The 24,792-nt window shown below is 56.0% G+C and overlaps 7 protein-coding genes across 7 annotated transcripts; 2 read left to right on the forward strand and 5 right to left on the reverse strand.

Annotated features, from left to right (window-relative positions):
- Window positions 1-902: 902 nt before the first annotated feature.
- On the reverse strand, window positions 903-2,901 carry AYL99_01307 (hypothetical protein; the record flags this gene model as incomplete). Its single annotated transcript, XM_018832823.1, has 7 exons — window positions 903-1,086; window positions 1,137-1,228; window positions 1,303-2,127; window positions 2,179-2,281; window positions 2,345-2,361; window positions 2,411-2,618; window positions 2,702-2,901. 7 exons carry the CDS (start codon window positions 2,899-2,901, stop codon window positions 903-905), a joined length of 1,629 nt encoding a protein of 542 aa, XP_018698702.1.
- A 2,068-nt stretch (window positions 2,902-4,969) lies between these two features.
- Window positions 4,970-6,646, forward strand: AYL99_01308 (hypothetical protein; the record flags this gene model as incomplete). The annotated part of the gene is made up of 1 exon (XM_018832824.1): window positions 4,970-6,646. The coding sequence occupies one exon, from the start codon at window positions 4,970-4,972 to the stop codon at window positions 6,644-6,646; it is 1,677 nt and encodes a 558-aa protein (XP_018698703.1).
- A 1,434-nt stretch (window positions 6,647-8,080) lies between these two features.
- On the reverse strand, window positions 8,081-9,122 carry AYL99_01309 (gluconolactonase; the record flags this gene model as incomplete). Its single annotated transcript, XM_018832825.1, has 2 exons — window positions 8,081-8,387; window positions 8,443-9,122. The coding sequence occupies 2 exons, from the start codon at window positions 9,120-9,122 to the stop codon at window positions 8,081-8,083; spliced, it is 987 nt and encodes a 328-aa protein (XP_018698704.1).
- Window positions 9,123-9,742: 620 nt separating this feature from the next.
- On the reverse strand, window positions 9,743-11,144 carry AYL99_01310 (hypothetical protein; the record flags this gene model as incomplete). Its single annotated transcript, XM_018832826.1, has 2 exons — window positions 9,743-10,635; window positions 10,793-11,144. The coding sequence occupies 2 exons, from the start codon at window positions 11,142-11,144 to the stop codon at window positions 9,743-9,745; spliced, it is 1,245 nt and encodes a 414-aa protein (XP_018698705.1).
- A 485-nt stretch (window positions 11,145-11,629) lies between these two features.
- Window positions 11,630-13,070, reverse strand: AYL99_01311 (ketol-acid reductoisomerase, mitochondrial; the record flags this gene model as incomplete). The annotated part of the gene is made up of 5 exons (XM_018832827.1): window positions 11,630-11,654; window positions 11,710-12,377; window positions 12,429-12,707; window positions 12,769-12,800; window positions 12,860-13,070. 5 exons carry the CDS (start codon window positions 13,068-13,070, stop codon window positions 11,630-11,632), a joined length of 1,215 nt encoding a protein of 404 aa, XP_018698706.1.
- Window positions 13,071-14,834: 1,764 nt separating this feature from the next.
- On the forward strand, window positions 14,835-19,309 carry AYL99_01312 (hypothetical protein; the record flags this gene model as incomplete). The annotated part of the gene is made up of 10 exons (XM_018832828.1): window positions 14,835-15,227; window positions 15,283-15,709; window positions 15,759-15,796; window positions 15,847-16,211; window positions 16,262-17,575; window positions 17,625-17,732; window positions 17,789-18,123; window positions 18,192-18,264; window positions 18,312-18,916; window positions 18,981-19,309. 10 exons carry the CDS (start codon window positions 14,835-14,837, stop codon window positions 19,307-19,309), a joined length of 3,987 nt encoding a protein of 1,328 aa, XP_018698707.1.
- Window positions 19,310-19,602: 293 nt separating this feature from the next.
- AYL99_01313 (hypothetical protein) lies at window positions 19,603-24,337 on the reverse strand (the record flags this gene model as incomplete). Its single annotated transcript, XM_018832829.1, has 2 exons — window positions 19,603-20,643; window positions 20,735-24,337. The coding sequence occupies 2 exons, from the start codon at window positions 24,335-24,337 to the stop codon at window positions 19,603-19,605; spliced, it is 4,644 nt and encodes a 1,547-aa protein (XP_018698708.1).
- Window positions 24,338-24,792: the final 455 nt, after the last annotated feature.

Here is a 24,792-nt window from a genome sequence, read left to right on the forward strand (position 1 = left end):
CGTTCATCGTGACCTGTCTCGTACTCTCAGCCGAGTTGTCTCTATGCTGGGCGAGAGACAATGACTTCAGCCGGTGACTCCGGGCTACCACGCCGCTGAGGCGTCTGGGTTCTTCCATCGTTGAGTACTGTCATGCCCTTCAGACTACCCCGGAGTACGGGGCCGTCTGGGTTGTCCACAGATTGCCAGACATGAAGCTTATCCGGACCTGTTCAGACCTCGCTCTAAACAAGCATTTTACGGACGAAACGATCAGCGGCTATGCCGAAGGATGCACTGGCGAGTTTCGATCGAGCATCTCACTCATCCTGTGATCGACACGCAAATTTGGATCTTGGCTGACCCTCCGTGCACCGGTCCCGTAGCGCTTACGAGGTCCATAAGTCGAGACTCGGCATATGGCAGGCAACTCGACCCATAAGGATCGAGCAGGATTCTGTGGAGAAGAGGAGCGGTCCGGATGGCTCGCCCCTGATTTGGCCATTCCCAACCACATCGGACCTTCCTCTTCTATACGATTACACTTGGGCTTGACGTTCCTTGTCCCCGGACTGGGTTCCACAAAGCTCGAACTGCGGTGGTGGCTTGCACAGTTTCAACATATCACAAGGAGGGCTCTGGACTAGCCTGTAAAGGATGTCCTACATGCAGGCCATGCTATGCCCCGCTGTTGCATTGCCTTGCTGGAATCCCTGGTGGTCGGCAACGTCATCCTCGTTGTGTGTCGAGTCACTTTTCGTAGGGAGGCGATAGGGGGTGCCATTCGATTGCAAGGTGACAGTTGCATTCAAGCGTGTGTTGGAATGTGACCAAAGGCTGTCCAGAAGAGACCAATCATGAGTCTATGTATGATTGTGTCTATCAAGCTTTCAGAACATGAATGCTCAGCCCCCTTCGTCTGCTCAAAGTGCCGCCGACCTCTCCCTGTCGGCACCCACCAGCTTCCAGTATTTGGTGGCGCTGCTCACGCGGAATTTCTTGCCGTACACGATCATGAAGAAGAAAACAGACGAGGCTGCCATGCCGATGAAGGCGGCGGAGATGAAGCAGTTCTGATAGCCCAAGTTGGTCAACCAGGGCGTGATCCTGCAGTCGGTCAGTTATGTGCTCTCATTGCAAGGGCAGGGGACACTTACCCGTAGCTGATGGCGAAGGACATGGTGTTCCGCACCAGGATCACGGTCACGATGGCGTCGCCGCTGATGTCGTGATAGCTGTCGATCATGTACTGCCAACGGACGTCAGTCTCCCATCTCAACAATGTTGATCTCCTCACGGAATGAGTGGCACTTAAATACTTACGTTGACACTGAGGGTGACTCCAAATGTGGTAGCCAACGCCAATGCACCCATCGCGAAGATCAAGCCGAACCAATGAACCCCATGCGCGGCGCCAACTCCCCACAGGATCAAGCTTCCTGGAACGATCAGGACACAGAGGATGAAGGGCCACAGACGCTGCTCAGCCTCCATGATACCGTTGTTTCGACGGGCGAGCTTGATCGTCAGCCAGTCACTGAACCTTCCAGAGACGAGACAGCCGATGATGACGCCGATGGTGCACGACAGATACGACAGGCCGACCATCGAGGGCCTGAAGTTGTAGGGCGGCCCACCCAGGATGATCGAGGCCGTGGCGTTGAGCACGTTGAACCAGATCAGGTACGAACCGTACGAGAAGCCCGCGTAGAAGATGACCGGCCAGGTCAGGTAGGTCAAGCTGCGGTACGCGCGCTGGAACATGGGCTGGCCGGGTTGCGGGTTCCAGAGCGACAGTTTCTGGACAAACGTCTTCGGTGGGCCGTACTCGGTGGCGGACGGGGCGGTTGAAAGAACGGTCGTGGGGAGCTTCTCCTTGCTCGCGGCGTCCATCGCGGCAGCCGGCTCTGGCGGCGGGGTGTCGACCTCGACGATGAGCCCGGCGGTCTTGCGCGTGTAGTTGGTCTCCTCCATGAAGAAGAACAGGAAGAGGAAGACAAACGCCAGGAAGATGGCCGGCCAGTAGAACACCCACCTCCAGCCCTGGCCATCGGCGATGAAGCCGCAGAGGACAGGGGTGAAGTAGTTGCTGCCGGCGAGGGTGAAGGCGTAGATGCCCATGTATGTGCCCCGCTGGTGGGTGAAGTACTGTACGAGATGGTCAGCTCTGCATTGTCGTGGTTAGACAACGACACATACCACATCAGTGACGGAGATCTCGGGCAGAGCTTCGATGGGGGCATTGAAGAAGCCTTGGATGATGCACTTGGCGATCCATTCTCCGTTGCTCGTCACGTAGGCGCTGCAAGGTCGGTCAGTCAGTATGGGGAGTGATCGGGGGAAGGGGGTCACGGATTGCATGTACCTCCATATGCTGGTTCCCTGGACATCAAGGTCAGTAACACTCCCACCAGGACATAACACCACTCACCAGCGATCCGAGGATGGAGATCAGGTAGGTCATGCGTTTGCCGTATCGCAGCGAGAAGGGTTGCCAGAAGAGCAAGCTCCAGCCGAGAAACAGAAACATGTAGCCGGTACCCTGGTTGAGGGTCGACACGGACACGCCCGACGCGGCCGAGAGAGGCACCAAGACCGAGTATACGGTCGACACGCTCATGCCGGTGAACCACGTGTATCTGTGACACCGTCTCATCAGTTTCAGGGTTCCCTTTCCCGCCGGGGATGTCATGCAAGGCCAGGCCAGGCCAGGTGTACTCACAGATTCGTGCAGATGGTCGACAGGATCTTGCGTCGCGGCGTCCAGTTGAGCGGGTCGTCTGGGTCATTGGACGGGGTCGGCACCAGCACGATGTCGCCGGCGCCCGCGTCGGCGTGGCGCGTGTGCATGGTGTGGTCCAGGTCGACGAGGTGGACCGTGCCGGGGATCACCTCCGACGTGGTTTCGGCGAGGATGGTCATGTTGTCGGTTGATCTGTTGGTTCTTTTGCTAGAATCCACGGTCGTGATGGACAAACGGGGAGGTGGTGTGGGAGAGCGAGAGGGAAGTGAGAGGGAGGGAAGAGGAGGAGGAAGATGGACACAGCAGAGATGATGGATATATAGATGGATTGCCAAAGAGAAAGCGAGTCTAAGAAAGTAACTTGGATACTACTTCCTTATATCCTCCTCGAGTCAATGCACATAAGACTACTCCCGAGCAAGTCCTTTCTTCCCATGGGGGGCGTGCCCTTTGTCGTGCCTTGCCCTTGCCATTTATATCTCTAGCCGCACTGCATACACCACGTTCAAGTAAGGCTCCGTCCAAGGGCTGGCTCGAACGGACGGCAACAATTCTGGGGCCGGACGGTGGACATCTCCACCACCACTGCCGCCACCGTAGTCGAGAGAGGGAAGGGAAGAAAGACCGGGGTTCCCCCATCATCAGCAGCAGCAGCATCATCGGGTTTGTAGGAGTGGGCGGCGATCCTAGTCCCAGTCCCAGGAATGGTTGCATGGCGCATGGTATTACAAGGCGCCGCTATCGGGGCCCAGCCTGAGGCGAGGGAGATATGCATCGATAATGGTCCCCAGGCCACGCACCGATCCAGTCATTGGTGGTGGCGTTACATTGGGGCACGAAACGAAACGAGGATGGGAAGTAAGTAATCGCGCGTGGTTGGGGCATGGATGGAATGCATACCCATGCCAGGCCATGCCAGGACATGCCAAGCTGGGACATGATATGATATGGATATGGATATGATAGTGGGATGGGATGGGATGGGATGAGAGCGGACATTCCGCCCACACGCCTTGGATCCCGGTACCTGGGCAAGCTAGAAACATGGGAGAGCGAGCCTTGCCCGTTCTTGATTGAAATGCCCCCCATTTGCAGATCAAGGGAAGAATAAGCGTCTGATAGAATGATGGAGGATAGAGACAAAGCCCGTGCCCACTTGGCCCACCACGACAGAGATACGGACAATCTCCGATTTGATTTGATTTGATTCGTCTCCGTCTCGTCTGGGCGAGGGGATACAGACCAGACAGACCAGACCGGACCCCACGAAAACAAAAGGTTGTTTTGTCCTGTTTGGGACCTGTGTGCGTCTCAGTCAGTCAGTCAGTCAAGCAATCAATCAATCAATCAGTCATACAGCAGTAAATCAACCGACCCGATGACGACGACGACGAAAGAATATGGCATATGATTATTTCGAATGCCGACGGCTAATGATGGCAGAGCTGGATAGGCTGTCGATTCTGGCTAGATGGACGGCTAGGCGTGTTGTTGAGCTTGATTATTGATCCGAAGGACGGCCCTCCCCTTCCTCACTAACTTCCCTATCTTGAGTTTCCTGGAGAAGAAAGCCGATGGCCTCGAACTGCGCAAATCGAGGGGATTGGCTGGCTGGCGGCATAGTGCCTCCTCGCTCTACCGGAACATATTCATCCCCTAAGGGCGTGGCGTCGCGGGGAGGCTAGTAACTGGGCATACTGGTGCATGTATGTCGCATGGTTTTCACTACTACGACTAGCTACTACTTCTTCCAGCTACTAATAGCTAGCTTTTGATGTGCGAACGCGTGAACCCAAACAGGACTTCGAATTTGCCTTTCAAGCCAGCCGGGGACCGGGGAGGGGGGAGGAATCGCTAGATATCTGTGACCAGCGAGAAGCGTTTGCGCGAGGAGCCAGCAGCGGAGATGCACGATCGAATGCCCACACGCCAATACCCGCTAGAAGGAAAGTCGAGGCGCTTCGCTGCCGCGGGCTATCATTAGTAGGTACGTAGGTATCAGAGGCAATTGATAGAGAGGGGGAGCCGGATTGAAAACCCTCGACACATAACAACAACAACAATAACAACAACGACTTACAGTACGACAGCACCATCGCCGGCCGAAAAAGGTCTCTGCACGTCCCAAGTTGTTGACAGACTATCTCGTGTCCCGTATCGTCACTCCCAGATCATCAACTCGGTCATCCCGGTTGAAAACTGCTCTATCCGAGGTAACAGATACAGGTACAGAAGAAGCCAGCAAAAATGGTGGTCAGGCCATTCAACGTCATCCAACCCAAGGACATCCCTGAGGGCACGCCCGAGTACGAGTCGAAACGGGCGGCAGTGCTGCGAGCCTTCCAGGAGAAGATCCCTCAGGAGTACTACATCCCCCAGGAGGTGGTCAACAGCCCGCCACAGGACGTGTCGGGCCTGGCGACCACCTTTGGCATCCTGACGCCCGAGGACGTCGAGATCACCGAGACCGTCGATGCCACGGCCCTGGCGGAGGCCATTGCCAGCCGCAAGTACACGGCCGTCGCGGTGGCCACGGCGTTCTGCAAGCGCGCCATCGTCGCCCACCAGCTGACCTGCTGCCTGACCCAGTGGTTCATGGACGAGGCGGTCGAGCAGGCCAAGGCCCTCGACGAGTACCTGGCCACGCACGGCAAGACCGTGGGCCCGCTGCACGGCGTGCCCGTCAGCATCAAGGACCACATGCCCATCGCCGGCACGTACTCGTCGACCGGCTTTTTTGGCAGCATCGTCAAGAACGACACGGACAGCCAGCTGGTGGCCATCCTGCGGAGCTTGGGGGCCGTCTTCTACTGCAAGACGAACCAGCCCCAGACCCTGATGCATCTCGAGTCTGACTCGCACTGGGGCCGGGTGCTGAACCCCTACAATATTCACCTGTCTGCCGGCGGCTCGACGGGCGGCGAGGCGGCATTGATTGCCATGAAAGGGTCGATCCTGGGCGTCGGCACCGACATCGGCGGCAGCATCCGTGGCCCGTCGGCATTCTGCGGCATCTACGGGTTCAAACCGACGTCGTACACCCTGCCCATGAAGGACATGATCGCGGCGCCGTTCCCCGCCGAGCTGAACGTGTTGTGCTCGATCGGGCCGATGTGCCGCTCTCTGAGAGACATGGACCTGTTCACGAGCCACGTCATCGCCGCGAAGCCACACCTTGAAGACCCAAGGGTCGTGCCGCTGCCGTGGACGGGCCTCAAGACGCCCATCGCCGGGAAGTTGAAGGTGGGCGTGATCAGCCACGATGGGTTCATCGACCCCCAGCCGCCGGTCAAGCGCGCCGTGGCGTGGGCGAAGTCGCTCCTCTCAGACCCCAAGTACGCCGACATCATCGAGGTCAAGGACTTCACGCCGTACGACGCCGCGGGCGCCTGGGCTAAGATCCGCCGCATGTACTGGCCGGACGGCGGCAAGGGGCTGGCCGAGCACATCACCGAGACCGGGGAGCCGATCCACCCGCTGTCGTCGTGGATCTGGAAGGACGCTGAGCCGCACGGGATGCTGACGGGCGTCGACGTGAGCAACATGCGCGGCGAGCGCGACGCCTTCCGCATCGCCTTCGCCGCGCACTGGAACGCCCAGGACGTCGACGTGGTCATCGGACCGTGCTTCGTGGGGCCCGCGTCGGCCCACGACACCGCCTTCTACTGGACCTACACGTCGCTGTACAACTTTGTCGACTACCCCGGCGTGGTGATCCCGACGCCCATCAAGGCGGAGAAGGAGGAGAAGTATGCGGAGGGTTACACGCCGTTGAGCGACGCGTGCGCCCACGTCAAGCAGCTGTGGGAGGAGGGCAATTTCGAGAAAGCCCCCATCAACCTGCAACTCGTGGCCAGGAAGTACCACGACAGCCAGCTGTTTGGGGCCTTGACGGTGTTGAAAGACGTCTTGGGGCTATCGTGAGGTTTGTTAGGGTAGAGGGAAGGGGTAAAAATGCCTCCTTGTTGGCAACCTTGCTGTATGAGAGGGAATGTGTATTCTCTTCTATTCCCGTGCCACTGTGTTAGACGATAAGAGGGAGCGGATTCGTTCTCGACGGAGAGGCACCCATCGGTATGGCGTGCCCAATCGACATTGAGCACATACATGAGTGCTTGGAGTGTTCAAATAGTTCCCGGCGAATTCGTGAGTGAATTGCCTCCTGAGGTCCCCCCAGCCAGGCAGGTCTGACGGCCACACTGCTTGATGATTGGCTGTCTAGCACTTCCGCCTGCCTACTCCACCCGCCAAAAATCTTTTGGTGATGTATAGAAGTTACTAAAATCCACTAAATTTATGCTCCCAAAACGCAACGAAGATTAACAACTTCGTCGCATGCCTGAATTAAGTCTGGAGAGATTGGCCGAGTGGTTCAAGGCGGTAGATTTAAGTTTACACACCCCGAAAGCTTGAAATCCTCTACTTTCCGAAAGGAAGCGTGGGTTCGAACCCCACATCTCTCATTCATGACATTATATTTTTTGCTCCCTTGACGTAGTATATGTATAGAACGAGACTTTGGTGTTCTTAGCGAGCGCTGGAACAATACATGTTATTTTTAACGATCGTTCAATTTCCGAGAAGCACGTATGTGTCTAAGAGAAGAGAGACAATCTCGATGACTTCGGCGCTGCAAAAGCCACTCATTTGACTGGACTGATCACCAAATGTGCCCCAGGACGAAGGGGACACGGCACAGATCACCATGATGAGGTGGACAGAGACAGGGAAGGGTCAACTAAACAGATTCCAGCCGGTCCTTTTCGGCCTCCTGTCTATGTTGGACGTTTTCAGTCGGGAAGGAAGCCTGCTGAGGTGGTGTAGAAGACATGGATGGATGGAGAGAGTTGTTGAACGACAGCTTGCTAGGACTATGATAGGACTTGGAGTGGACAACACACACACACACACACACACACACACAGAGAGAGAGAGAGAGAGAGAGCAGCAAATAGAGCACAGAGGACATGGGAAGTGCTTGTTTACTGGGGAGGGAAGAACCTCTCGAGGACTCGCGCGAGTTTGATTGATCTTTTTCTCTCTATCCATTTCGCGGTTTATGTTGCTCTGTTCAGCTCGACCCCATGGGCTCCTCAAGGACCATCAATAGCAGCATCTCGTCTGTTCAGTTGCTGACTGATGTCTTCGCTGATCGCCAAAGGGGCCGTAGAGGATGTGGATCCGGCTCAAGACCGGTTCGGTCAAGTCGCTTGAACGTGTCGGTTCGGGGTCGAGGGCGGCTCGTCTCGAGGCAATTCATGACCTGTTACCGATATACCTTCTCCGGAGGAAGTAGGTGATGCGCGAACATTTCACTCACGGCCAGGCTAGGCACCACCCCTACCTACCTATATAATATTATATTTTGAGAAGGGCTCCTCGCACCGCGCCCCCCAGCCGGGCCCGCCACACCTTGGTCTCGTTCAGCAGAAACATCTCGCCACGGCGGCCGAAGCAGAAATTGGCCACGCCGCCCGCCACGCGGATCTTCCCCAGCAACACGCCCCCGGCCGACCAGACGTGCACGCCGTCGCCGCAGCCGCTGTACACGTTGCCGTCCATGTCGCATTTGATGCCGTCCGGGATGCCCGTCTCGCAGAACGCAAAGAGCCGGCGATTCGTCAGGAACGGCTGGCCCGCGTACTGCTGCACGTCGAAGGCGTATCTTCAGACGTGGTGAGCCTGCGGGAACTCGGAACGTCGCCGAAGGGGATACTCACATGGTCGATGCTCTCGTGTCATCGATGTTGTCCAGGGTCTGGATCCAGTCGGTGTCGGTCACGTAGACGGTCTTCTCGTCAGGCGAGAAGCAGATCCCGTTCGGTCGGCCGAACCCGTCGGCCACGGCGCGAATGCCGCGCGATGTCGGGTCGTATCTGTAGACCTGGTTTGGAAGACGCGGCCTGGGCTTGAAACCCCCACCGAAGCCGTAGCAGGGGTCGGTAAACCAGATACTCCCGTCACTGTGGACGACGACATCATTGACCGAGTTGAAAGGCCGTCCGTGGAAATCGGCCACGACCAGCTCGGTCTTGTACGGAGGATTGATGTCCACAAAGTAGAGACCGCCCGGAGGGCCAGAGTGCGAGCCTTGGGCGCAGACCAGCCACTTGTCCTGGTCATAATTGACACCGCCGTTCGCCATCTCGACGCTGGGACAGCTGATCTCCTCGCTCTGTGCCGTCCCATCCTGCCCGATAATGATCTTGGTGATCTGCACTCTGCGACGACCGTCACCGTCGACTAATTGGTTGCTCGTGATGAACAGCTCATTTTTCTCGGGAATGAAGACGCCGGCTTCATGAGCAAAGGGATAGTCCTTTTCGAGCAGGAGTTCGAGCTGGGGGGCGTCTCCTGTTAGCGTGTGGAAGGCCGGATCGTATACCTGAAAGTGCTCCATGTCCGCGCCCAAGAGATGTCCTGTAGCAGGTCGAGGGATTCGTGCGCTGCTTCGACTGCGGGGATGAGGAGGTCAGACCGTGGGGCATCAAACTGGCTTCCTTCGTCTCGAGGCTGTCGCCTTGAGGGCATCAACATCTTGTACTCCACCTCGGCATTGGCCCCGTCCGCTTCCTGAGAAGAGCTTGCTGCCCTGTATATAGTGATTTCATACTTCTCACTCGAGGGATAGCGGGCAGATACATACTCTCACTGCGAAGGAATGTTACGGTGATGTGCCGGCCGATTCTAATATGTAGACCAATCACCAAGATAGATGCTCGTGGTCTCTCTCTCTCTCACACACACACACAAAAGCGTCTGGAACACCCATAGCACGCAGTAGCATCTCGGGAAAAACGAGGTGGACAGGTGTGTAGATGGCTCGTCTCGAGTGTCTCGGTCAATCAACGCCCAGAGACTAGAACATGTAGAAAATGTCTTGCTTGCCTATCAAACAATGGAGTGGCGCCAATGTAGTGGAAAATCTTCATGTAGGAAATTGGGCCACAAGAATAACAGAAGTTCCATACGTCCCTTGATAGATAGAGCATATGTGTTTCCAAATGGCCAGTCCCTCATTCACCCTGCCGCGTCCTCGACCTTCTTCGCGCTATCGACGCCGACCTTCCCAGCCTCCCTCTCCCCCGCCCCCTTGCGAACATCATCCTGGCCGAACAACGTCGCGATGGCCTTCATGGTCGTGTTCCCACCACTGAACACGATGCCGACATCCCAGGGGGAGGAGGTCGTCCCGCCGTCCCGTATCCGCTGGCGCTCGGCCACCATGTCGCGGAACTCGCGGTTAAACAGCACGACAGCAAGGGGCACGCAGCCGCTGGGCTCGACGACCAGCTTGAGCCGCTCAAAGACCAGCCGCATGGCCTTCTTGATGTCCTCCTCGCCCACGGCGTAGAGGCCCTCGACTTTGGTACGGTCCGACACGATCGTCCAGTTGGTCAGGCCGACGGGCGTGCGGAGGCCGTCGGCGATGGTCAGCGACTTGACGTGCTCGATTCTTTGGTTCTGCAGGAGCCCGCGCCGGGCATCGTCGGCGCCTTGGAAGGACGGTTCCGCCCCGAAAACCAACGTGTCAGGTTGGGAGGAGAAGAAGGTGGCGACACCCCCTAAGAGGCCACCGCCGCCGATGGGCGTGATCACCGCATCGAAGCTGGCCGTGCCGCCGTTCTCACCCCCAAGTTCGCGCAACTGCTCCTCCATCTCCAACCCCACCGTCCCTTGTCCCAGAATGATGTCGGGATGGTCGTACGGCGGCACCAGGATCGCGCCTTTCTCCTTGATGACGTCGGCGACAACGGCTTCCCGCTCTTGGGAGGTGGAGCCGCTGAAGATTACGTTCGGGGTGTACAGACGAGTGCCGGCGATTTTGGACGTGGTGGATATCGAAGGCATGACGATGTAAGCAGGGATGGAGAATGTCGAAGCTGCGAGGGCGAGCGCCTGGGCGTGGTTTCCTTTGGCCAGGTGAGCATGATTCCATTAAGTCGTCGTCGCACGTGAGTTGAAACAATATGTGCATCTCCGCTGGCTGTACGTGGCCTCGCACAACTTGTGATATGGCAAACCACACCCACCGAGAAGGTGGTTACATTCAAGCAATGACAGACTCACCACTACTATGCGTGACAACCCCTCTCGTCCTAACCTCATCGATCCCCAGCTCCTCGATCAGCCTGGTCACGGCATGAAAAGCGCCTCTGGCCTTGAACGCCCCGATCTTCTGGAAATTCTCGCATTTGAAATACAGCCGGAATTGGGGAGAAGCGTCATTGACGTTTGACTCTGCCGAGTCGAAAGGTGGCGGGTCGTCGGACAGAAACACCGACGGGTCGCTGGACGAGGCAATGGCATTCAGGGATCTGCTCGTAATGAGGGGAGTTCTATGGACGTAGGTTTTGATTTTCGTGTAGGCATTGCGGATGGAGGACGGCGCCAGTGGCGGGCAGGTGGACGGGTCTGCCATGCCTTTGAGGTCACTTTGCCCACTGTATATCTTGGGTGTTTTCCTGGGTGTGTTTAATACTTTGCTTCCAAGGCTGTGTGATATTGGCCTGTGTGATATTGGCGCATTTGCCCTCGAATAACACCGGTCAGGGTGGCAAATGCACAAAATGAATGATTGCAGTGACCAGCCGCGGAAGATTGAAGCAGGGGCAAAGAGAAATGAAAGCATGGCAAAATTGCAGAGTCAATGGAAAGAAAAACAATCCAAAAAGCATGAAATTGGTAATCGTGCAGATGTCCGAAGCTCTGCCGAGATCGGCGTATTGCATTTCACAGCGGCCATATCTAACCGGTTGAGACACTCGCAGGTGCACAATGCAGGTCGCGTGGCTGCTGCTGCTAAGATCCATGTTCACCATCCAAAGACCTCTCCATATGGTATATGCTCAACTTTTGGTTGGAAAAAACGCCAGACAGAAGGAAACAGGGGTACAATGAGACCCATCACTGGTTCTCAGGGCGGAGGGAGCTATTATCCATCGTCAGCAAGGGGAGGAGTATAAAGAGTGTGCCAGGACACGTACCGAACGGCCTTCCCGGCACGCCAGATCTCCAAGTCCCGGATATCTTGCATCTCCTTCTCGTACTTCTCTCTGTAGTCAGGTGCACTGTTGAACTCCAAGCTGCGCTTGGTCTCGGAACCGTCCCTCACGCTGTCGTAGAGCTGGTTGAACAGAGGCTTGAGGGTGTCCTTGAACTTGCTGGACCAGTCGATCGCTCCGCGACGGGCGGTGGTCGAACATGCGGCGTACATCCAGTCCATGCCGTTGGCGCCGATCAGAGGGTACAGGGATTGAGTGGCCTCCTCAACGGTCTCGTTGAAGGCCTCCGAGGGCGAATGGCCGCGCTCGCGAAGGACCTCGTATTGGGCCAGGAACATGCCGTGAATGCCGCCCATCAGGCATCCTCGTTCACCATAGAGGTCGGAGTAGACTTCCTTCTCGAAGGTGGTCTTGTACAGGTAGCCGCTACCAATGGCCACACCAAGGGCGATGGCCTTCTCTTCGGCTTTGCCGGTCACGTCTTGGTAGACGGCCACGGACGAGTTAATACCTCGGCCCTCACGGAACAAGCTTCGCACGGTGCGGCCGGAACCCTTGGGGGCGACGAGGATGACATCAATGTCCTTGGGGACGTCGACTTTTGTGAGGTCTTTGAAGACTGGGGAGAAGCCGTGGGAGAAATACAGGGTCTGATTGGCAGAGTTAGCTCTGTTTCCAAACACGGTGTGCGCTTATCTCACCTTGCCCTTGGTCAACTTGGGCTTGATGGCAGGCCAGGTCTCACTCTGAGCAGCATCACTGAGCAGGTTCATGATGATGGTGCCCCGGTCGATAGCTTCGTCGACGTCGAACAAGTTCTTGCCCGGGATCCAGCCATCTTGTTCCGCCTCCTTCCACGACGCGCCGTTCTTGCGCACGCCGATGATGACGTTCAAGCCATTGTCTCGGAGGTTCAGACCTTGACCGTGACCCTGCGAGCCATAGCCGATCAGGGCGAGGGTGTCGTTCTTGAAGTACTCCTGAGGATGTGGTCAGTGGGGACGAGCCTTCTTTCTTGGAATTTAGGGGGGTTCAGCATACGAGGAGCTTCTCGCGCGGCCAGTCTTCCCGTTCTGTACACAATGATCAGCACAATGTCACCTGGTAGTGAGAAAAACAGTCTTCTGCGTACCGAAGACGGTTTCTTTTGTGCCGGCGAAGTCGATGGTCTTGACTCCTCGCTTTTGCTGCTGAGCTGGAGCTGCAAAAAGTGGACGTTGGGTGGCAGCAACAAGAGGTCTGGTTGCCAGGGCAGTCGCGATGGAGCGTTTCTGCACGGCGGGGGAGCTGATTTTCTGCTTGGAAGCAGTGCGCAGGGTTCGAGCAAAGGTCTTGGAGGCCATTGTGATCGGGTGTTTGTAGGTATGGGTGTGGGAAAAAGAGTAAGGGTGAAGGGGGGCAGTGACTTTGCAATAAGTAATAAGTTCGGGGTACCTGGGAGGAAATTTTTCCCTGGGCGGCTCGAGAGTCTAATAATTAATAGTTAACAGTCACCCACAGTCTTACTCACAATGAAAGCTGCTGAGCTTCTTTGGCTGCCACACTTTTTTTTTTGGCTTGGCTCCGACAGCGGCACCAGGGCGAAGCTGGTGGTCGCCAGTGTCGCCCATACCGGAGACACTCAAGACTCCCCGCCCCGCAATCTTGTGTTCACACACCTGCGTTTGCCCTCCACACAATTCGCTGCGTCGGTCCTCAACACGGGGGACTTGGTGCATATCGATCTCGTCGTCGATGTGTCTCCACTCTACAAGCGGTCTGGCCTGGTGAGCCTGGTGGAAACTACCAAACCCGGTGTCGGCAATACCCTCGATCGTCATGCCATCCTCCTCTTGTGTCGTCCCCGTTGGCCCCCAACCACAGGCCAAATCTATCTTGAAGAGCATGGATTGACATGATAACTGTCAGGCACTGGTCATCGTGGCTAAGAAGCCCCGAGTTGACTCAAGAACGAACATATAGTATACCAATTCTAGGGGCCACACAGCACCAACTGCCTGTTACTCGGTACACCATGAGATCCTCACGATGTCACCCCAACCATATCCTGACCATTCTATGTTACGATTCACCGCAAGCATGTGAAAACACCCTCATACGCCACATCAACGTCCTCTCTGGTTATGTCAACACCACAAGGTCCAGGGAAGCCCAGGGAGTTACGCATCCACGCCCACAGTAGGCCAACCCGGTCGGGGTAAAGCAGGCAAAGCTCCTCTCAATCAAATTTGCCTGGTCGATGTTTTATTTTTCCAAAGAGATGATCAATAATAGAGGTAGCTTCAGAGTCTGGTACACTCCCTACAGCTAACAATGCCACCAGTACGGCAGATCATTCTACATCTTGATCCGTCCAAGAGGTCCTCGTGCACATGCCGGTTTGTCCTAAGCCTCACTAGCACTAGCTAAGCACTTTTGGAAATATGGCTAGCTGTGCGGCTAGTAGGCTGGACAGTGAACCCCACAGCGCTAGGCGCCCGGAGCCATCAACGTGCTCGGCAGCCTCAAGCCGTACGCTTCACTCACTTCCACATTGTTACTAGAAGTGCTGTTCAAAGCCAGTCCGCCGTCCGCGTTGGAACTCTCCTGTCATACCAGCTTTAGTGAGGCTGCTCATGTGAAATATGGTCCTTTGACCGAGACAATTCTGCAACCCAGACATTTTCGCCCAACACGGCTGTAAACAGCTGTAGAAAGCCACATTCGGCTGCGGAAAGGCAACTGGTCGCTGCCTTGAGTCGTCCCAGCCCCAGCAATGCATCATAAACGATGCCACTACCAAATATATCGGCCAATGGCCTACTACCTCACGCGCCCACTGAACCAGTAGCGCAGGTTGGGCCCATGGCCTGCAGGTATGATCTCCGCGGTGAATTGAGCCGCATCATGGCGTTCCGCCCTGCCTGCGATATTTCTTTCTCAGCCCGAGATGTGTCTTGGTTTCAATATGTGAAATTGGTTGTTGTCTACACCCCTTCAACTAGCTGGACAGTTTGGAGCCATCGCAGTTCGATTCTCACTGTTGCCTTCGTCTGTGGTGTCACAGAAACGTACTACTCTATCCCAACACATTGACTCGGGGAGCACCAGAGCCGCAACATTGAAATATGGCCTATCACATACCGGGAGCTTTTCCTCTATCAGATTCGAATACGCACGAGTTACCAGAGGATAGTCTTGGAGGAATCTCAGTGGGACACGACGATTCACTCGTCATTGGCCTCCAAACGAAGCGGACAGAGCTAGCACCAGCTTTGCACAGCCAAGCATCCGTCGCTGAACCGCAAGCTACGGAGGAGGATCTCAGTGTACGTCTATTCTCTGAACCCGCCTTTCGAACAATCATCTTACGTCCTCAGCATATGAGGCAGGGGCTACCGCGTGCGGGCAGCAGTCCGGAAACGCTCCCCGAACTTTCGGCGGAGGAAGTTGCAGCATTGTGTCTTGCCTCAAATATGACAGAAAATAGCAATTTAACGGTAGAGTTGTCCAGGGATCAGGTAAATCACGTTTTAGACTCCATCCAAGGCCCCAGCTGACCAGTTGGGACGTCAGGGGACAGATTCCAACTCGGTGAGCAACAACCTCTCGGACAAGTGCCAGGCCTGTAAGGACTATCGTGACGATGTTTCGCAATGCAATATTTGTCGCCTCAACTATTGCGACCCCTGTTGGGACCAGCAAATTGTGCATCGTGAAATGCCGTTGATTTATGACGAGGGTTCCGATTATGTCCCGCATGAAAAGACCAATCTTCGGCTGACGAGAAAGGTGCAACGTGCGTTGCGCCCGAGACGATTGCCGGAAGCCGACAAAAGCTTACATCAACAAGATGCCGGTACTATGTGGTTTGGAATGTACCACGCGGAACATGAGATCAAGTTCCTTGACGGTACCAGGTATGAGCAGATCATGGCCGGCTATCCGCCAAATAAACGTACGGGCCTGTTTCCGAGTTTGGTATCTTTCGTTGGCAACACTGGTATGTATACCATGGCCATTAGGAGTGTGGTCACTGACAGGAGAACCAGGAGCGGGAAAAAGCAGTCTAATCAATCTGTTGATCACCGTGGGTTGAAAAGACTCCGTAATGGTTCGATTGTTGGCTGACGACCGCAGTTGAATCAGCCCGGCTCAAGGGAGTATCCTAAACCAGTTGTAGGCAACCCCAGTAACCCTCAACCGACGTCCAGTGATGTCCACCTCTATCAAGACCCTGCATCGGCAGATTCTCAGACTCCCATTCTTTTCGCGGATAGCGAAGGTCTGTGCGGAGGTAACAATAAACCAAGGAGCCAAGTGCTCCAAGAAGAGGAGGATATTACGATCAGGGCAATAGTAAAGGTGATCTACAAGAAAGCCAGGAGGCTCTTTTGGTTGGATCAAGCAGCCACGCAGCCAAGGGAATATGTTGTCAAAAACCTTTACTCTAGGATCCTCTATGCCTTCTCCGATGTTGTCGTGTTCGTGATGGAAAATGCAGGGTATGCGTTGTAACAGCCCCCTGATCAACTTCAACTAACGTCACACTTAGCATGATCGAGGGCGTGGCATCCCAGCTCCTGGACTGGGGTGCCCAGGCCATCGAGCATACCTCAAACCAAGCAGTGCGACCACATGCTATTATCGTCATCAACAAGGCAGAAAGCACCCTTGCACAAGACCTTTGGGATATTCACGTCGCGACGTCGTGGCTGTTTGCCAATGTGGATACCCAGTTACTCACCAATCCACGCTTTCGGACTTACCTCGACAAGTGGAGGCATACAGGTCGCATGAGCACGAAGCAACTGGTGGAGAAGTATTATTCATCCGTCAAGGTGATCTGTATCCCCGGACTCACTAATGGCATCGGGCGGATGAATCTGATTGAGCAGCAAATGCTGAAGCTTTACACCGAAATCTCCATTGCCGGCACCGAGGTCAGAGAATTCAAGAGGGAACACCGCCTCTTGTTGAATGCGGATCAGCTCAATCCTTACTTGCAGCTGGCCTTTGAACACTTCTCCTCGAGGGAAGGGCTCTCGCAACCATTTGACTTTGTTCAAGCTTCATTTCTTAACGCACCAATATCGCCCGATTTTAGCGACAATCTCCTCACACTGGCGGTACGACTCCGGTCACGATTGACTGCCAAGGCCAGTAATCGTCCGAAAGACGTCAAATTGTCTTCTCTTATAGCTGAACTCAGCTTACCCGCAGCTTCAGCGATCATGCTGGATGCTGCACGGCATGATCGCCTCGGTAAATGCGAAACAATACTTCCACAGTACAAGTCTCGTTTCACCCAAGGTCTCAAAAAGTTCCTCGACCAGCATTGGCTCTGCGAATTTGGCGATTGTCAGATCAATAAGGTCAGCCATCATTCTGGCCACAAGGACGCGTCCAACAAACAGATTGGAGCAGAAAAAGGCGTCAGACAGGAATATCACTGCGAGAAAACCGAGGCACAATGTTTACGGGACTTCGAATCGGAAGTACAGAGACATCTCGAACAACTGTTGGACTGGTCGTCTTCCTCATTGTCAGATCGATTCAGTCGAGCAAGGGCTGTGGTCGTCCACAAAGAAAAGTTGCGCCAATTCTACAAGCGATACGAGAGCAACTTTGGAACCGTTTTTTGTGACAATATAGGCTGCCTCTGCTGCCTCATGAGCTCCGCAAGCCACTGTTTGGAATGCAAACATGTTGTTTGCACAGACTGCGTGAAAGACTTTGGTGTGGCCATAAATGCCACCACGGTCGAAATGAGTGATTGTCCTATGCACGAAACACAACCTTGGATCCACAAGCCCTTGATCCGATTTAAGCCCCCGGCTGCCGGTTTGCGGTTACTTTCACTTGATGGGTGAGGCTCGTTCTTCAAAGGGTCTCAACCTACTGACGAGTTCTTTCAGCGGCGGCATACGAGGTATCGTCCAGCTTGTTCTCCTACAACAGTTGGAGAAGCACCTCGGAGGAAGGATTCCGATACAGTCATTCTTCGATCTCGTCGTTGGAACTAGGTATGTCGCTCCGGGTACTAGCTTTTCTTACGTGACCGCATTGCTAAATCGTGAAGTGTTGGCGGCATCATTGGAGCAGCACTCAATGTCAGAGGTTGGAGTACCGACAGAAGTGTCGCCGAATTCAAGACACTCTGCCGCAAAGCATTTACACCTCGCTTCCCTAATTTTATTGCTGTTAATCCGAACGGCATGTTCTCGTTCTTGCGGAAATGGACCCACGTCTACGACACGGAAGCTCTAGAAGATGCTCTGAAAGACGCGTTCACATCCGCTGACACATTGTTTGGCCACCCAACCTATCGTGTGTTCGATAGCAAGCTCGCTATCACGGCAGCATCCAATGGTGGTGGAGCTTTCGTTTTTGGCACTTACAACAGACCAGAGAACAGTAGGTCCTCCACATCCGTGTTGACGTTCTAAAGGGATCTGAGCAGAACGCATACTAAGCTGCATCAGCCGACCGACGTCGCACTTCGTATACGTGGATGAGAGCAAGGCAATTTGACAAAGAAATCAAAATATGGGAAGCGTAAGTGGTCGAATTGCTCTACCGAAATATACCAGCTGATTCTAAAGTGCCCGAGCCTCTTCGGCTGCCCCGACGTGGTTCGAAAGCTTCGCCCATCGAGCTTCACAGAGAAAGTTCGTCGACGGGGGCATTTACTTCAATAACCCAGTCCACGTTGCCGACCAGGAGCGCGAGTTCCTCTGGCCCAATTCAAGAGCAGATTTAATACTGTCTGTGGGTACTGGGATGAACAAGGAGGTCCAAGACAAAGTAGAACAAGGCGTGAAAGCACAGCCTGACCTTGACGGTATCCCCGAGGTGAACGAATCATGGTGGCCATTCTCGCAAAACCAGATCTTCATTCTGGGTCAGATTGCAATTGACAAAATCAACAGCAGCTTAGATTCGGAAAACACCTGGAACGAATTCCGTGCCGCTTATGGTGCTGCTGCTCTGGATCCTTGTGTCCGGTTGAATATACCGCTTGATCCACTCCCTGAACTTGATGAGGTCGGCAAGCTCGAAGACCTGCGTTTAGCCGCACAGCGGTATTGGAACAGGGCGGCGCCATTCGCCCGCCTGGAACGGCTTGCCAATCGTCTTCTTGCGACCTGCTTTTACCTCGATGTACAAGGGACTGGAGAACAAAGAGATGGCACTTTTGTTGTGACAGGTAAGTCATGTTGTTTGTGCCTCTGGAAATCACCATCGTGTGTAACATGTTGTGACTCTTCCAGGTCGAATCTTGTGCCGCTTTATTCCTGAGTCGCCAAATCGGGAACTCCAGCACCTGGGGCAGGTCCTTGGGGACAGAAAGACAACCAGCCCGAATTCGCCCCATCAGTTTCCTCACTTCAAGTCTCTCGAACGAGGTCGGCCAAGCACAATGCAGTACCACCCACTGGGCGACGAAGCGGTGACCAGGATGAAGGAACGCAACCAGTTCTCGCTCGCCGAGGAGTTTTTGACCCTTCGACTCTCCAGCTCCATCGCGATGGCGGAGATCCTTCTCTGTTTCAGCAATCAAGAAGAGTTTCCCATCAGTGGATTTCCCCAGGCCTTATAAGTCAAGTAGATTACGGTAGTGTTGCCACAACTTTGAAAGACCTTTACTTCGTATTATATGTCCAGGATACTATATCTGTGCTCGTCGCCCTCCATCCAGCAGCCGCTGTCTAATATCTATATTCATATCCTAAATAAAGGGCTGTGTGACCTCAGAGCAGACAGAAAGAAAACCGAGACGCTCCCGGCCTATGGATCCATGAAGACCTGTCAAATTAAGCGAGGTTGTTGATGCGCTTCAGCCAGTACAGCACTTGTTCTTACGCCAGCCCAGTTTCAGTGTCTACATTGGGATTAATCGTCGATAGCAGGCCTTGCGTCCCTGTCCCCGTCGCGGTGTGCTTCTCCGACTTCTCCTCTCTTCACTTCACCGAGGACTGTTTCGGCAGATTCGTCGAGCACGCTGCCCTCCTTGCTCTCCTTGGGGCTGGCGAGTTCTCTCTGCTTTTTCCCACGCTTGGACATGCGCTTTGGCACTCGGGCCAGCCAGTACAGGAACACGGCGCCGGCGACGTTGAAGACGATGTACGGCCACATCAGGCCGAAGTTGCGCCACATGTCTTGCGGATGGGCCGAGACACTGGCCAGGAAGGCGTCCGTGGTCGCAATCGCGCAGTAGCTGCAATTGTTGCCCGTGCCCGTGCCCGACGAGTCCTGGAGATACCCCCCGACCGCGTCGATGTAGGAATGCATGTACTCCGCACAGGTCTGGCCCGCCGGGGCCGTGAAGTGGAGATACTCGTTGGCGGCGCAGGTGACGGGGGCGTGGGCGACGGCCGTGCTGAGCATCCCGTCGATCAGGTAATTGAAGGGGGAGACGCGGTACATGAAGATCCAGAACCCGGGGAGGGCCTTGGGACCGACGAGGACGCCGCAGAAGACCAAGGTCAGCGAGAAGGACAGGTTGGCGATGTTGCCGCCGGTCTCGGCGGTCTCGATGGCGGCGATGACCATGTGGGCGAAGGTTGAGGTGAACAGCAAGAAAGCCCAAATCAGGAGGAACATGAGGGCACCGCGCTCGTGCACGGCGTGCGTGGGCTCCGCGTTGCGGTACAGGCCGATCGGGTAGTACCAGGTGACGAAGATCAGGACGGCGCAGAGCGTCGACCACGGCAGCTCGACCAGGATGTTGCTCATCATGAAGGCCTGCCACGAGTACGTCTTGCTCGGCCGCTCGCGCACCTCGTACAGCGACCGCTGCGTCACGAACAGCGGCATGATCTGCTGCACCAGTTGGCCGAAGATGGTCATCAGCATGAAGATGCCGAACATCTGGTTCTGGAGCCCCTGCTGCGTGACCCGGGCGTGGAAGAAGGAGAAGCCGATGAAGAGACCCTAAATTATGAAGAAAGAAAGAATGTGGTCAGCAACGCTGATGGCAGTAGCAGGGCGAGAAAGAAAAGACGGGGGCCCGGGCATTTCTTACCGAAGCAATACACAGAGACAGCTTGCTGTAGATATACGACGGCGTGCGCCAGTACTGCTCAAAGACGCGCTTCAACACCTCATGCAGCTGCTGGTAGAAGGGCGCCGCGAACTCGCGATAGCTGGCCCGGTCGGCTCGGTTGGAGGTCGCCCTGGCGAGTTGACAGCGCTCCGCTTTCATCTGGGAGAGCTCGGCGTGCACGGCGCGGTACTCGGGCGACCGACGCCACGTCTCGACCCAGTCGATCTCGGTGTGCGAGCCCGGCGCGGCGCCGATGACCTCGAGCATCCACTCGGCGGGATTTGCGTCGGGCGGGCAGCGGTGGGCGCCGTTGCGCTCGAAGTAGTCGGTGAGGATCCGCGACGAGTCGCCCACGGGGCCGAAGTAGACGGTGCGGCCGCCCTTTGCGAGGAAGAGGAGGCGGTCGAAGCGCTGGAAGAGCATGGCCGACGGCTGGTGGATGGTGCACAGGATGGCCTGGCCGTTCTGTTTCAGCTTCTCCAGCAGGTCCAGGATGGACCACGACGTCTGCGAGTCAAGGCCGGACGTGGGCTCGTCGAGGAACAGCAGCAGCTCCGGTTTGGCGGCCAGCTCGACGCCGATGGTCAGTCGTTTGCGCTGCTCCACGTTGAGGCCCTCGCCGGGCACCCCGACCACGGCGTCGGCGTACTCGGACATCTCGAGCAGCTTGATGACCTCGTCGACGTACGCCAGCTTCTCGCGCCGCGGGATGTGGGCGGGTTGCCGGAGGAGGGCGCTGAAGCTCAAGGCTTCTCGCACCGTCGATGTCTCCAGATGCAGATCTTGTTGTTGGACGTAGCCGGTCTTGCGCTGGAATGACTCGTCTCGCTGTTGCCCGTCGACCAACATCTCGCCGGTGATAACTCCCATGGTCACACGGGTGGCCAGGACATCCAGGAGCGTTGTTTTGCCAGCCCCGGACACGCCCATCAAGGCTGTCATGGTGCCCGGCTTGACCCAGCCATCGACGTGGTCAAGGAGCCGCCGTCCACCGTTGAGTGGGATGTCGTAGCAGACGTCGCGCCATTGGAAGATGGCCGTCTGTCTCTGAATGACACTCGATATGTCGGCGGACTGCTGGTTCTTCGCGGCCGTGACGGCTGACGTGACGTTGCCGGTCTCTGTGTCTTGAGGCAACTGCATCTTCAACAGAGCCGGCGTCTGACCACGACGGAAAACCAGCACCTCGCCCTTAGATTTCTTGGCCTGGACGAACTCCGCCGACACCAAGTAGGTGAGGAACAGACCGACCATGAAGGCGATCAGGATGCCGAAATTGCGCCACTTGTGCGAGGCGTAGTACTTGTAACTGCTGTTGATAAAGTCATCGCCGTTGACAAACGTCTGACCGGGACGAGACCCGACCGCCGAGCAGACTCGATTGGAATCGCCATATCCCGGACCCGACGGCACGTACCTGGCACAGCCGTAATCTCGGCCAGAGAACTCGTTGATCATGAGTGCTTCGAACCCATAGGCGACCGGGTCCAGGTAATTGATCCACCGTGCCCATCCGAGCATGTAGTTGACGGGGATGGCGAAGCCGGTGTAGATGACAATGGCTAGGATGAGGATGGCGGCCGGTGCCAATGCCTGACTCAATGTTCGTGAGACGGAGGCGATGGTCCGAAAGAGCATGCTCATCACCAGCGTCAAGGTGAAGGAAATGAGGAGAAAGAAGAAGAAATGGCCGGCTTCTCGGCGGAGGTTGGTCATGAAATAGATGGTGACGTTGAAGATGATGGCGTTGGTGATCTTGTATGGCATGTCCGTCAACATGGAGGCAAACGCCTCGCTCGAGGGGTGGTACAGCGCGTACCGCTGGTGCTTCTCGACGATGGGCCGCTGTGCATAGAGGGTGAGAATCTCCAGAGCCGAGCTGAAGGCGTTGATGAGGATGGCGAAGAACAGCAGGGCGCCCCGTGCGTAGAAGGAGTTGGTGGTGCTGTCGAGGTTGTAGAAGATGGATCCGATGATCAGCGCAAAGACGTTGTTGCCGATGATGGAGGTCAGCGTGAGACTCGGGTCGGCCATCAACCTGCGGAATCCGCGCCAGAGACAGAGCCGTACCTGTTGGCCGTACGAGAGCGTGTAGGGCGACGCCACCCGCTGCCTCTTCGCCTGCTGCAGTCTCCTGGATTCCTTGAACTTGTCCAGATCCTCGCCGCCGAGAGGGTGTCGCCGGTCGAAATCTTCGATGTCTGCGAGGAGCCGGGCACGTTCGGCACTCTCCTTCCAGGCCCGGGCGAATTCGTCGGGGGTGCGAGGTGCCCGGTCCTCGAAGCCTTCGCGGACAATGCGCTCGTCCGCGCTGGTCATGGAGGTGAGGAAGTCGGCGGTGGTTTGCCGTTCGGGACAGTGGAAGCCCAGCTGGACGAAGTAGTCTTTAGCGTCCCCAGTCCTGCCGAAGTAGATCTGTCGTCCCTCGTAGAGGACAATGACCTTGTCGAAGATGTCGTAGGCCGCCTGGGGAGCCTGGTAGATGGCCACGGCGGCCGTGGCGTTGAGGATCTCGGTCGAGAGACGCAGCGTTTTGCAGAACTCGATAGCGTTGGCGCTGTCGAGGCCGCGGGTGCTGTTGTCCCAGCACTGCAGAGGCGACATGTTCAACGCGGCTTCGGCGATGCTGACACGTTTCCTTTCTCCCCCGCTCACGCCTCGGATGAAGTCGTTGCCCACACGAGTTTTGGAGGTGTGTCGGATGCCAAAGATGGCCATGATGACATCTCGCATGTGGCACGCGTACTCATGCGCCGAGATATTTCCCGGCCGGTGCCTGGGGGCTCTGGCGCGGGCGGCGAAGTAGAGCGTGTCTGCGACCGAGAGCTGCGGGAAGTGGATGTCCTGTTCGGCAGTGTAGATGGCCTCGCCGCGGAAGTGCTTGTGCATCTGGTCAAAGGGGATGCCTTGGTAGTTGATGTAGGAATCCTTGTCGACGTGGAACCCGTGCGTCTCGCCGGCCAGCGTCTTGAGGAACGTCGAGCACCCCGAGCCCGGTGGCCCCAGCACCACCAGCATTTCCCCGTGGTTCACCAGCCCGTCGAACCCGCGGAGGATGTTGATCCTGCGCTGTCCCGCGCCCATCAGCTGGCGCAGGAGACCGACGACTTGGAAAGGCGCGGTGCCAACAGTCTTTTGGTAGTCCGTGGCAGAGCCGAAGCCGTGGGCGCTGAGGTTACGGAACGCGACGCCAGCCGTCCGGGCCAGGAACCGGTCGTCTTTGGACTGGAGGTTGAACAGGGCCTTGACCCAGTCCCGGGTTTGGAAGTTGTCGGAGCTGGGGTCCAACGAGGAGCCTGGCGGCGCGGCGAAGGGATTGGCGTCCTCGGTTCTGGTAGACGTCCGCGAGAACTGTCGGGCCAGGTATCTGACACGCATGTCGTCGTCGTCATCGTCGCCGACGTCGTTCTCTGAATGTGCAGGTCGATCGCCCTGTATTTTCTCATCGTTGCTTGCCGAGCTCGAGTGACGCTCCGGCACGGTACCGTCATGTGATTCTGTCCGCAAATGTGCCGGGAGTCCAGGTCCTCGCTTTCCGGCACTGTTGTCGTAGTTGGAAACGAAGTTTCCCACTAGGGACATCTTGATATTCTTCTCTTGCGTGGGCAAGCAACCCAAAATGGGGTTGGTTTCGAGTCCGTGCAGCAATAAAGAGGTAGGATGGGAGAGGGGAGTGTATTCTCAATTGGACAATGCACGGGTAAAACACCTGAGACGATGATTTGGGAAACGTGACTGTATCGCAAGCTCCGGAGAGCAGTCTATGAAAGAAAGCAACGAATGGAGGGCAAAGAAAGGAGCTAGAGACGAAAGGTGATAGTTGAGGGTGCGGTGTTGGAGGCTTCGATCTACAGGTGAAATCGATCTTATATCGACGATACCAGACAAACCTCGAATCTTGGATTGGCAATACAATACGCATCCTCAGTGGATCGACAAGCCCTCCATTTGAGCTATTCACATCCGTTGCTGGAACCGTTCGGACCGTTTATGCGTGTTCGGGCCATGAGGGAGACCACGGTCGTACGAGACCTCCT

This window comes from Fonsecaea erecta (assembly GCF_001651985.1).
Source record: "Fonsecaea erecta strain CBS 125763 chromosome Unknown Scaff1, whole genome shotgun sequence".
Classification (NCBI taxonomy): Eukaryota; Fungi; Ascomycota; class Eurotiomycetes; order Chaetothyriales; family Herpotrichiellaceae; genus Fonsecaea; species Fonsecaea erecta.